Genomic DNA, 12,903 nt, shown 5'->3' on the forward strand with positions numbered 1-12,903 from the left:
CCCTAAACAGAGTGTAACACAGTGGCAGAATACCTGACCACTGTGACTGACCCAAACTTAAGGAAAGCTTTGACTATGTACAGACCAGGTGGGCATAGCCTTGCTATTCAGAAAGGCCACCGTAGGCAGACCTGGCTCTCAAGAGAAGACAGGCTATATGCACACTGCCCACAAAATGAGGTGGAAACTGAGCTGCACTCCCTAGCTTCCTGCCAAATGCATGACCATATCAGAGACACAGATTTGTGACCTGTTGCCACAAGAAAAGGGAAACCAGTGAAGAACAAACACCATTGTCAATACAACCCATATTTATGTTGATTTATTTTCCCTTTTGTACTTTAACTATTTGCATTTTTTAAAATTTAACCTTTATTTAACTAGGCAAGTCAGTTAAGAACAAATTCTTATTTACAATGACTGCCTACCCCGGCAAACCCAGAACGACGCTGGGCCAATCGTGCGCCGCCCTATGGGACTCCCAATCACAGCTGGATGTGATTCAGCCTGGATTCGAAACAGGGACTGTAGTGACCCCTTTCGTACTGAGATGCAGTGCCTTAGACCGCTGTGCCACTCAGGAGTACAATGTTGAGATGTCTTTATTCTTTTGGAACTTTTGTAAGTGTAATGTTTACTGTTCATTTTGATTGTTATTTCACTTTTGTTTACTATCTACTTCACTTGCTTTTGAAATGTTAACAGACTGTATGTTTCCCATGCCAATAAAGCCTTTAAATTGAATTGGAATTGAAATTGAATTGAGAGAGAGGGGGGGGGGGGGGGGGCTATGAATAAAACGTAATAAAATATAAGGTTTCCCTTTCTTATAACAACATTTGTCACGAAGGAGCAGCCATGTGTTCCACCTGGGCCAATGAGTCATGTCTTCTCAGAACTCAGACACAGCCCAACACACACTCTCACTCCTCTCCATCCTGTGGCCGTCGGAGGTGCAATTGAACTGTGATTTGTGTTCCCAAGAGAGATCAAAAGAGAGATGCTGTCTGATTCATCTGCCGACAGACAGATGAATATGAACCAGACCCAGACCCTGGCACGCACGCATGAAAAGAGCACAAACCCGTCTGGCACACCACACACACACACACACACCACAATTGCAAACATCCACACACACACTATAATCACATTACCCATAGATGGACAGGTGGGAAGAGGGGAAGGAGGGAGAGAAAGAGAGAGAGAGAAATTAGGTAATGCAAACGGATTTGGTAATTGGACTAAGGAGACGGGGAAAGAATGACACAGTTGGTGAGGGTGTGTGTTATTGTGTGTACTTGTGTGTTTATGTGTGTGTGTTAAAATAAGGAGGAATTACATGACTGAGATAAGCATTTTTCAGTAGTGTTTGTGTGACAGCGTGATGTGTTCCCAGCAATCGCGCACGCACGCACGCACGCACGCACGCACACACACACACACACACACACACTCACTCGGCAGGACTGCAGCTCCTCTGGTTCTGAGCTTAATGATACAAAGAACGTGAAGAGATGGTGTTGGATTGTAATACACACAGAAACACTGGGATATCTGTCTGACGTGATGCAACAGAGAGAAAATACCACAGGGAAGGTAGTTGACATGAGAAAAACATGACCTTATTCTCTAGACTCTAAAATGAAATGCTGTGCTAAAAACCCAGCACCGGGTAAATATTGGACACAACACACGTTGGGTTATTTTTTGACCCAGCCTCCTGAAAATGATCTACACTGCCTTCAGAAAGTATTCACACCCCTGGACTTTTCCCACATTTTGTTGTGTTACAGCTTGAATTTAAAATGATTTACGTTGAAATGTTTTGGTTACCGGCCTACACACAATACCCCGTAATGTCAAAGTGGAATTCTGTTTTTCATTTTTTTTGTGTTGCAAATGAATAAAAAATGAAGAGCTGAAATGCCTTGAGTCAAAAAGTATTCAACCCCATTGTTATGGCAAGCCTACAGTGCCTTGCGAAAGTATTCGGCCCCCTTGAACTTTGCGACCTTGTGCCACATTTCAGGCTTCAAACATAAAGATATAAAACTGTATTTTTTTGTGAAGAATCAACAACAAGTGGGACACAATCATGAAGTGGAACGACATTTATTGGATATTTCAAACTTTTTTAACAAATCAAAAACTGAAAAATTGGGCGTGCAAAATTTTCTGTAAGGTCCCTCAGTTGAACAGTGAATTTAATAATTATGGTGCGACAGGAGTTGGCTGGCGTTTAACCGGCTCCTAACCAATTGTGCTATTGTGTGTGGGTTTTTTTTCGCGTCATTTCCAACTTATTTTGTACATAATGTTTTTGCCATCATCTCTTATGACCAAAAATAGCATCTGGATATCAGAACAGTGATTACTCACCTCGTACGGGACAACCATTTTTTTCTTCTAACGTGTCGGAACCGAAGAATTTACTTCAGACACCGGAAAAGGCCCAAATCCCAGTCATTCGCATGAAGAAGAGACAGAGATATAGGGGTCGTAGGTTGTGGTGCCTCTACGGTCATCCAGAACAGCTGGTGCTCTCGTGCATGCTTCAGTGTTGCTTGCCTCGATGTGAGCATAAAAGGCATTTAGCTTGTCTGGTAGGCTCGCGTCACTGTGCAGCTTGCGTCCGGGTTTCCCTTTGTAGTCCGTAATAGTTTTCAAGCCCAGCCACATCCGACGAGCGTCAGAGCCGGTGTAGTGGGATTCAGTCTTAATCCTGTATTGACGCTTTGCTTGTTTGATGGTTCGTCTGAGGGCATAGCGGGATTTCTTTTAATCGTCTGGCGTAGTCTCCCGCTCCTTGAAAGCGGCAGCTCTAGACTTTAGCTCGATGCGGATGTTGCCTGTAATCCATGGCTTCTGGTTGGGATATGTACATACAGTCACTGTGGGGACGACATCATCGATGCACTTATTGATGAAGCCGATGACTGAGGTGATATATTCCTCAAAGCCATTGGATGAATCCCGGAACATATTCCAGTCTGTGCTAGCAAAACAGTCTTGTTGTTTAGCATCCGCGTCATCTGACCACTTCCGTATTGAGTGAGTCACTTCCGTATTGAGTGAGTCACTGGTTGTTGCTTGTAAGCAGGAATCAGGAGGATAGAATTATGGTCAGATTTGCCAAATGGAAGGCACGGGAGAGCTTTGTATGCATCTCTGTGTGTGGAGTAAAGGTGGTCTGGGATTTCTTTCCTCTGGTTGCACATGTGACATGCTGGTAAAAAAATTGGTAAAACTGATTTAAGTTTGCCTGCATTAAAGTTCCTGGCCACTAGGAGTGCCGCTTCTGGGTGAGCATTTTCTTCTTTGCTTATGGCCTTGTCAGACGCAGTCCAAGTCAACTGCAGGGTGACACTGATGCAGCTAACTGGGTCAAGATGACGCCTATGCCTTTGTTATGACATTCTTTTGTTTACCCGTTACCCAACCGGGAACAACGTTGATGACTATTGACTACTGAATATAGGCTTACATTTTAGTTGTTTGAGAGTGGTCTTAGTGCCAGCTTTCGTTTTGTGGTGGTAAATAGACGGCTCCGAAAAATACAGATGAGAATTCTCTTGGTAGTTAGTGTGGTCTACAGCTTATCATGAGGTACTCTACCTCAGGCGAGCAATACCTTAAGACTTCTTTATTATTAGACATTGCGCAACAGCTGTTATTGACCAAAACACACACAACCCCACCCCTCGTCTTACCAGAGGTAGCGTCTCTTTGCTGCCAGTGCATGGAAAATCCCGCTAGCTCTATATTGTCCGTATCTTCGTTCAGCCACGTCTCGGTGAAACATAAGATGTTACAGTTTTTAATGTCCCGTTGGTAGGATAATCTTAATTGTAGGTCATCAATTTTATTTTCCAATGACTGCACATTAGCGAGAAGAATGGAAGGCAATGCAGTTACTCGCTCACCTCCGGATTCTCAGAAGGGTGCCTGATCTGCGGCCTCTTTTCCGGTATCTTTTCTTCACGCCAATGGCGTGGATCTGGACCTGGGCCTGTTCCAGTGAACAGACTCATTAAAGGACAAAGTTTCTTCCAGTCCGCGGTGAGTAATCGCTTTTCTGATGTCCAGAAGTTATTTTCCGTCATAAGAGACGGTAGCAGCAACATCATGCACACAATAAGTAAAAAAATAAGTTACACAAAATGTCCAAAAAATACAAAATAGCACAATTGGTTGGGAGAATGTAAAACGTCAGCCATGTTCTTCGGCGCCATCTTATTCTGGACTTCCTGACGAGCTGCACCTAGGTGGTAAGGGTAGGTAACAACAGATCTGCCACTCTGATACTCAACATGGGGGCCCCTTAGGGGTGCTTACTCAGTCCCCTCCTGTACTCCCTTGTTTACCTATGACTGCATGGCCAAGCACGACTCCAACACCATGAGTAAGTTTGCCGACACAACAGTGGGTGGCCTGATCACCAACAACGATGAGACAGCCTATAGGGAGGAGGTCAGAGACCTGTCAGTGTGATGCTAGGATAACAACCTCTCCCTCAATATGATCAAGGGCCGAGCATGCCCCCATTCTCATCGACGGGGCTGTAGTGGAGCAGGTTGAGAGCTTCAAATTCCTTGGTGTCCACATCAACAACAAACTAGATGGTCCAAACACACCGAGACAGCCGTGAAGAGGGAATGACAATGCATATTCCCCCCCAGGAGACAGAAAAGATTTAGCATGGGTCCTCAGATCCTCAAGAAGATAATTATACAGCTGCACCTTTGAGAGCCTGGTATGGCAAATGCTTGGCCTCCTACTCCAAGCCACTACAGAGTGTAGTGCGTACGGCCCAGTACATCACTGGGGCCAAGCTTCCTGACATTTATGACCTCTATACCAGGCTGTGTCAGAGGAAGGCCGTAAAAACTGTCAAAGACTCCAGCCACCCTAGTCGTAGACTGTTCTCACTGCCACCGTACGGCAAGCGGTACCGGAGTGCCAAGTCTAGGTTCAAAAGGCTTGTTAACAGCTTCTACCCCGAAGCCATAAGACTCCTGAACAGTTAACCAGACTACCCGGACTATTTGCATTGACTATCCCTTTGAGCACAGTGAAGTTATAATTTACACTTTGGATGATGCATCAATACAAAGATGTTTTATTTATTTATTTTACTATGCAATTATTGCAACTATGCAATACAATGACAGCCTTGGAACAGTAGGCTAACTGCTTTGTTCAGGGGCAGAGCAACAGATGTTTACCTTGTCAGCTCGGGGATTCGATATAGCTACCTTTCGTTTACTGGCCCAACATTCTAACCACGAGGCTACCTGCCGCCCCTGATAGTGTGTCCTTTCCAACTTGCTTACCGGGGAGGAAGAAAAACAGTCAGGGATTTCACAATGTGATCGGAGAAAACTGAGGATGGATTAACAACATTGTAGTTACTCCACAAAGCAACCTAATAGAAAAAAAAATGAGGAAGCCTGTACAGAATAAAAATATTCAAAAACATGCAAAGTAATTCAACTTTTGTCTTGAATACAAAGTGTTATGTTTGGGGCAATTCCAACACATTACTGAGTACTACTCAGCATAGTGGAGGCTGCATCATGTTATGGGTATGCTTGTAATCGTTAAGGACTAGGGAGTTTTTCAGGATAAAAAATAAACAGAATGGAGCTAAGCACAGACAAAATCCTAGAGGAAAACCAGGTTTAGTCTGCTTTCCACCAGACATTGTGAGATGAATTCATCTTTCAGAAGGACAGTAAGTAACCTAAAACACAAGACCAAATCTACACTTGAGTTGCTCACCAAGAACACAATGAATGTTCCTGAGTGGCTGAATGACAGTTTCGACTTCAATCTACTTGAAAATCTATGGCAAGACCTGACAATGGTTGTCTAGAAAATATCAACAACCAATTTGACAGAGCATGAATAATTCTTTAAAGATTAATGGGCAAATGTTGCACCATCCAGGTGTGGAAAGCTCTTAGAGACTTACCCAGAAAGACTCACAGCTGTAATCACTGCCAAAGGTACTTCTACAAAGTATTGAATCAGGGGTGTGAACACTTTCTAAAGTCACTATCACTTGAAAGGTCATTTCATGACCTTTCAGAACCACTTGTCAACAAAGTTGAGATTCTGTTTTTAAACACCTTTATATGGCTAATTCTGTTATGTGCCCTAGAGGTCAAAGTTCTGTGGACCTGTATGTAAATGAGATGTTTCTGTATTTAATTTTCAATACATTTGCAAAGATTTGCTAAAAACATGTTTTCACTTTGTCATTATGAGGTATTGTGTGTAGATAAGACTCCCTGATCAAATTAGAGGCTAAACAAAGATGGGTGAGAAAAAAAATATTCACTTGAGCCAGTTTGTTATAGCAGGAAAATAATCCTTCAGCAACAGGAAATGTGAATCATTATGTGGATTATAATTAATGGACATTTTTGTAGGGGGTTCATACATGTTCCATAAGAGAAAATCAAGTCAAATTTCTAAGTGGAAATGATAAACTTACAAGGCCTTTTTTTAACCTCAAATACACTATAAGTTTAAAATGAAGTTCTCCTGCAACAGAGTGATCAAATTAAGATTCTACATCTGTAGCTGCTGTCAGCAGAAACAGCAGGCTATAGGAGGCTATAAAATGCATCTGGGCTGGAGAAATTGACCCATCAATACCTTTGTCATTATACTTCCATTAGAAAGACCTCCCACTGAGCTCAACTCATTGTGTTACCTGATAACACTGCTCTCCTCAGGCCGTAGAGAGGATACAGAGATGGTATCTTGATGACTGCAGCAGTCTATATCACTAGTGGGCTGATTAGGCATGTGCATTAAAACTTTTGCCACTCCTTCAAATGAGACACACATGAATGCCTGACTCATGCTCACACGCACACGCACACACGCACACACACACACACGCACACACACACACACACACAGTAACATATTCCTCAGGGAATTAGGAGTGCTGGTTAACAGTATATAAAACATTACTAGGGTATCTGGCTGCAACATGGACAGACTGGTCTGTGTATCTGTGTTGTACCACACTTCTCTTTGATCAGCCGATACATACATCTGCTCCGTACTGTATCTTTCTGTGGTGTGTGTGTGTGTGTGTGTGTGTGTGTGTGTGTGTGTGTGTGTGTGTGTGTGTATTCCTGTCTGTCAATCTCCATTGGCTCATTCATCCCCATCCTCTCCCCTCCACTCTATGGCCTCTCCTATCTGTCATGTCTTTAATTTTAGTCTAGAGTAAGGGGTTTGCCCTTAAGCCTGGAGGGAAGCCAAATACGGTATATACTGTAGAGCCATTATTGCATGGAACCCTGTTCCATTGCATATTGCTCAAATAAGCAGCAAACCTGTTTACAAACAAAAACCAGATGAAGCAACGCGTCTCCCATATTTGACCTAAACATTATGTGCATGTATTGATATGTAGGCTGTGTGTGCTGTAATAAACTGTATATAGTTCTGTCCTTTAGCTGTTCTGGTCTATTAATGTTCTGTATTATGTCACGTTTCAAGTTTGTGTTGACCCCAGGAAGAGTAACAGCTTATGGGGATCCTAATAAAATACCAATGCCCTGTAACTATTCCCAGGTCGTTGCTGATTAACCGTTTTGAATAATTCATGTTGTCCAGCTGCTGTTCATCTGCAGGTCAGTCTGAGTGACAGACAGATAGATTCAGCTTTAATGGGACCGTGTGTGTTGTTAACGGGTGTGTGCGTTCTCCCTCTTCCATCCTTCCTCCCCCTTCCCCATCCTCCTCGCCCTACTCCCCTATCCTCCGTCCCCGTCCCACCTCAGATGTTTCTGGAGGTTCAGTTGCATGTGACTGACTCTATGTGACTGTGGGCCATGTGAGTTTCAGTGTGTATGGGACTCTGCCCTGTGGGAAGCCTGTTACTGAGCTGACAGACAGTGGAGTGTCATCAAATTCCTTCACATGAGATCACATTCTACGGGGGGGAAGTTAATGACATAGACACACTGCACTGTACTGGTAGGGGAATGTATCAAAGTGTCACCTGGGTCCCTCGATACTAGATGGTAGAAATGAAACTGTTATCAGTCTTGCGTGTGTGTGTACGTGGGTGGGTGTATAAAAATAATGATGTGTGTGTGTGTATGTGTGTTTGTGGCGTTGTAGGGGAGATAAGGAGCTTCCTGGACGGTCTAATTTCCTGTCCGACATTTGCGTTCTGTACTGAGCGCTTTATCACAGGAAAACACAGAGGGAAACTAAACCCACAGTCCGAGACAGGGAGACCAAGAGAGAGAACAAGAAAGAAAAAGGGACAGAGGGAGGGAGGGAGGGAGGGAGGGAGGGAGGGAGGGAGGGGGAAGGAGATAGAGCCATGTAGCCATGGTATAATTTGTCCAAGCAGTGGGAGGAACAGAACAGAACAGCACTCCACTCTGCTCTACATTGACAGAAAACTCACAATGTTCCATGATGACACTTCCTGATTCTAATGGCTCATTAAAAGTAGGTGGGTAGTCTCCAGCTATAGCAGAGTCTACTGACAAGCTCAAAGCAGCACACACACGCACACACGCACACACACACGCACACGCACACACACACACACACACACACACACACACACACACACACACACACACACACAGACCTTCTGACAGGCTCAGAGCAGCAGAGAGACAGAAGAACTCCACGTACAAGTACAGTGCTCCTTTATATCCCTACTAATTACCCAGCCCAGGCAGACAGATCACCTCATCTCCGATCCCACCCAATCATTGTTTAAAGTGCCAGCAGAGCTAAGAGTCTTTATCTGACACGAATAAAAGGGACAGTCAAACACAAAGTGTTAGTGTAGGAGGATGAGCAGTGAAAACACAACTTAGACTCTCTGGGATGAAACCTAATTGGGATCGTTTGAATAGAGCAAAAACTGTTTTCAAAGCGGCTGATTTCGAACTCCTGAGTAAATGACATGATCTTGTTAAAGATTTTCCTTTAGAGTAACAGCTAATCAAAATCACTCCAAATGAGCTCAGGGCGAGGAACCAGCGTGACTCAGAAATCCACATTCATTCCCCACCGAGATTCGTTGCGAAACATATTATTTTGCTCACTCACATATCCAATAGGGTTCGAATGGAGCTGGCATTTCAACATGAAGGGACCGGCCACATGTAATAGAACTGGTGGTGAATGGCAAGTGAAGGGTAAAAGGGAACCTGGAGTAAGATGTGTGACATTTAGCCATAAATCACCTGTGAGACAGACAGAGCCAGGGCCCTGGGCTTCGATTGGTCCAGTCTACGCTGCAGCAGCATGGCCACAGAGGTAAGAGTGTCACCACTAAGACACACGCAGAGGAGAGCACATCCATCACACTCAGCCTCAGCCCACAGAGAGACGGAGAGAGAGAGAGAGAGAGAGAGAGAGCGAGAGGGAGGGAGCGAGAAGGATCGGGGAGGAGGGAGAGAGGGGAGGGAGGGAGGAAGGGAGAGAGGGTGGGGAGAGAGGGGGAGGGAAAGAGGGAGGAAAACTGAGCGAAGCAGAAACCGAAGTAAAGAGAGAAGGAGAGAAAGAGAGGGAGAGTTGGAATGACAGATTGGAGAGCAGAGCTCGGCTGGTTTTCACTGACAACACAAGCATGTCAACAGCGACCTCCGTAACCAGCCATCAGTCAAAGACGCATCCAAACAAAACAGATCTGCCAGCACACAAGCAAACACAAACACACAAATCCCCCAAAAGGCAGAACAAAGATCCAGTATCAACACAGGCCCCCACACACAAACTAATACCAGTGTGAAACCACAGCGTAAAACAGCTTTAATGTACAACCACTGGGCCGACTGTACCTCTCATTGTCCACACTCCTGAAGCCAGGCAGGATGTGTCTGAAGCTGGAGTTACGGTCCAGTTTGGGCTGGCTCTTAGTACGCTTTATAGAACCCTTCAGCCTCCGACTCAGAAAGCCCTGGAGAGAGAGAGAGGGAGAGATGGAGAGATGGAGGGAGGGAGGGAGGGAGGGAGGGAGGGAGGGAGGGAGGGAGGGAGGGAGGGAGGGAGGGAGGGAGGGAGGGAGGGAGGGAGGGAGGGAGGGAGAAAGGTCATCAATAACAACATATTGACACAGGATAATGACATGAAATGAATGAGTAGATGTTTCCAATCAGTCCAACGTTACAGTAATAATTCTATTGATAAAGCAATGTCTGTCCAGTGAATAAATGATCGATAATAGCTCATAGATGGGCATGGAAAGTCAAGTCAAGGACAGACAGGCCTGGTGATTGAGAACTGTCTGTATATATGAGGCTATATGAGACCTTAGAGAGATGTCACACGCCCTCAAAGGAAATATTCGCACTCTCACTTGTACACACCACTAATCAGTCACTCACAGTCCGTCTATTTATCTTTTCAGCTTTAGCGTTCACCCTTTCACCCAATCCCCCTCTCCCTTTCTCGTTCTCTCTCTGCACTTTTCTCAAGATCCTACTCCGCCACATCTGCATCCCATGTCAGACTCCCTCAAGTACCTCTCTGTTTCCATAGAAACTGTTGGCTGGCATTGAGAGAGAGAGCGAGTGCGAGAGAGCGAGAGAGAGAGAGCGAGAGAGGGAGAGAGCGAGAGAGAGAGAGCGAGAAAGGGAGAGAGGGAGAGAGGGAGAGAGAGAGAGAGGGAGAGAGAGCGAGAGAGGGAGACAGAGAGAGAGAGAGAGATGGAGAGAGAGAGAGAGTGAGAGAGAGAGAGGGAGAGAGAGAGAGAGAGAGAGAGAGCGAGAGAGAGAGTGAGAGAGAGAGAGTGAGAGAGAGAGACAGGGAGAGAGGGAGAGAGAGAGGGAGAGAGGGAGAGACAGGGAGAGAGGGAGAGAGAGAGAGAGAGAGAGAGAGAGAGAGAGAGAGAGAGAGAGAGAGAGAGAGAGGGAGAGAGCGAGAGGGAGTGAGAGAGAGGGAGAGAGGGAGAGAGAGAGAGAGGGAGAGAGAGGGAGAGAGAGCGAGAGAGGGAGAGAGAGAGAGAGAGAGAGAGAGAGAGCGAGAGAGAGAGAGCGAGAGAGGGAGAGAGAGGGAGAGAGAGAGAGAGAGAGAGAGAGAGAGAGAGAGAGAGAGAGAGAGAGAGAGAGAGAGAGAAATGTGGCGTAGAAAAGGAACACAGCAAGTTTTTTGGGGAGGACAAAAGGCCTAGCTTGTGATTTCCAGCTGACACAGCAGAGAAGGGAGTGATGATAACGACATTAAGACGCACTGAGAGAGAGGAGAGCAGAGGAGTCACTTTAGTGTGCCCTCAATCTGTCTGAGGTGAAGGGAGAGGGGGAGGTTGGGCAGAGAAAGAACTGTAGGAAAAGAGACAAAGAGAGAGTGCGAGAGACGTATTGCTGCTCCGTGAGGACGCGGTTGCTTCCACCTGACGCGGTTGCCTCCACGATGCCACTCATACACACACAGACACAGAGATACACACAGGCACGCACAAACACAAACAGCCTGCAGCACACCTACCCTGGACGCTGACAGAAAACAAACGATAAACAGGCCTCCATCCCGCTGATAACACACCTGTATAATTAACACCTGCAATGTGAATGAGTGTGTGCGTGTGGCCAAGTGGCGTGGAACTGTTGCAGGCACAATACTAGTGATAGAACCTGGCCAGCAGATCACAGAGAACAGTGTTATTGTCATTCTCTGGATAGGGAACAAAGACCATCCGCTGTCCACTCCTCCAGACACAGGAACTTACGACACAATGCACTCAAAGTTCAATCGCTGTTGACATGGCTACACATGAGGTATGTGGGGCAGCGCCACATGGCCACAGACGCTTTGTGTCTTTTCAAATGTGTGTTTATGTACAGAAACGTACAGTGATGTGGGATAAGGTAACCAAACCGCATGTAGGTGCAGAGGCACAGCCTGTAGCTGGTTCTCTAGTATGCTCCAGCCAGCCTCTTCAAATCCAATTAGCTAAATGAATAAAGCTTCATCAGTCCTGATGGCTGGGAGGTCTAGACAGCCCCACTGCTCTCCTCTCCTCTCTTTCTTTCCTCCTCTCCTCTCCTCCCATCCATGCAATGACTCCCCGGCTGAGGGATTAGCCAAAATAAATCAGTCATGTTATTGAGCGGCTGGGTTTGGCTGACAAGCAGACCTTGGTTTGTGTGTATGTGTGCTGTGTGTGTGTGTGTGTGTGTGCGCGCGCAGTGTTTGAATAAGGAATGGGGTAATCATAGGGTAGAGTGAGTCAGACTATTCACCTTGAGTATTTATGGCATGACGCTGTAATGAGGTTGGCATCTTTATTTAGTTACAGCCTCCAATCAGGCCATTCACAACATGACATGTCTGTCTTACCAACGAGGAGTGAGAGAGATGGAGGGGGGGGGGGGGGGGGGGGCTGGGTTAGAGAGCAGAGGAGGCTGGTTGGAGGTGCTATTGGCATACATGTTCATTGTAATGGCTGGAATGGAACGGTTTCAAATATCAAACATGTGAGAACCACGTTTGACTTACATTTACACGTTAGTTCTTATCCAGTGTGACTTACGTTAGTCATTGAGCAGACACTCTTATCCAGTGTGACTTACATTTACACGTTAGTCATTGAGCAGACACTCTTATCCAGTGTGACTTACATTTACACGTTAGTCATTGAGCAGACACTCTTATCCAGTGTGACTTACAGGAGCAATTAGGGTTAAGTGCTTTGCTCAAGGGCACATCGACAACGCTCTTAACCGCTAGGCTACCTGCCTCCGTTCCATTCATTCCATTTCAGCCCTTACAATGAGCCCGTCCTCCTATAGATACCCCCCACCAGCCTCCTCTGGTAAAGAGTGAGGTAGAGTGTGTGTGGTATGTTGTCACAGGTTGTTTGATCCCCTGGGAGCCTCAGAAAGTTTGCACGGCAATTTCAGA

The 12,903-nt window shown here is 45.7% G+C and overlaps 1 protein-coding gene across 2 annotated transcripts in view; it reads right to left on the bottom strand.

Moving 5' to 3' along the window:
- LOC139387984 (disabled homolog 2-interacting protein-like) overlaps positions 1-12,903 on the bottom strand; it is a 181,175-nt gene that overhangs the window by 127,794 nt on the left and 40,478 nt on the right. Inside the window, exon 3 of one of the 2 annotated variants that reach the window (XM_071134436.1) lies at positions 9,843-9,961. The exons of the other annotated variant lie outside the window; for it this stretch is intronic. Within the exon in view, the coding sequence (XP_070990537.1) occupies positions 9,843-9,961 (119 nt within the window). The remainder of the gene's footprint in view (positions 1-9,842; positions 9,962-12,903) is intronic. 2 annotated transcript variants of the gene reach the window in all.

This window comes from Oncorhynchus clarkii, chromosome 29 (genome assembly GCF_045791955.1).
Source record: "Oncorhynchus clarkii lewisi isolate Uvic-CL-2024 chromosome 29, UVic_Ocla_1.0, whole genome shotgun sequence".
Taxonomy (NCBI): Eukaryota; Metazoa; Chordata; class Actinopteri; order Salmoniformes; family Salmonidae; genus Oncorhynchus; species Oncorhynchus clarkii.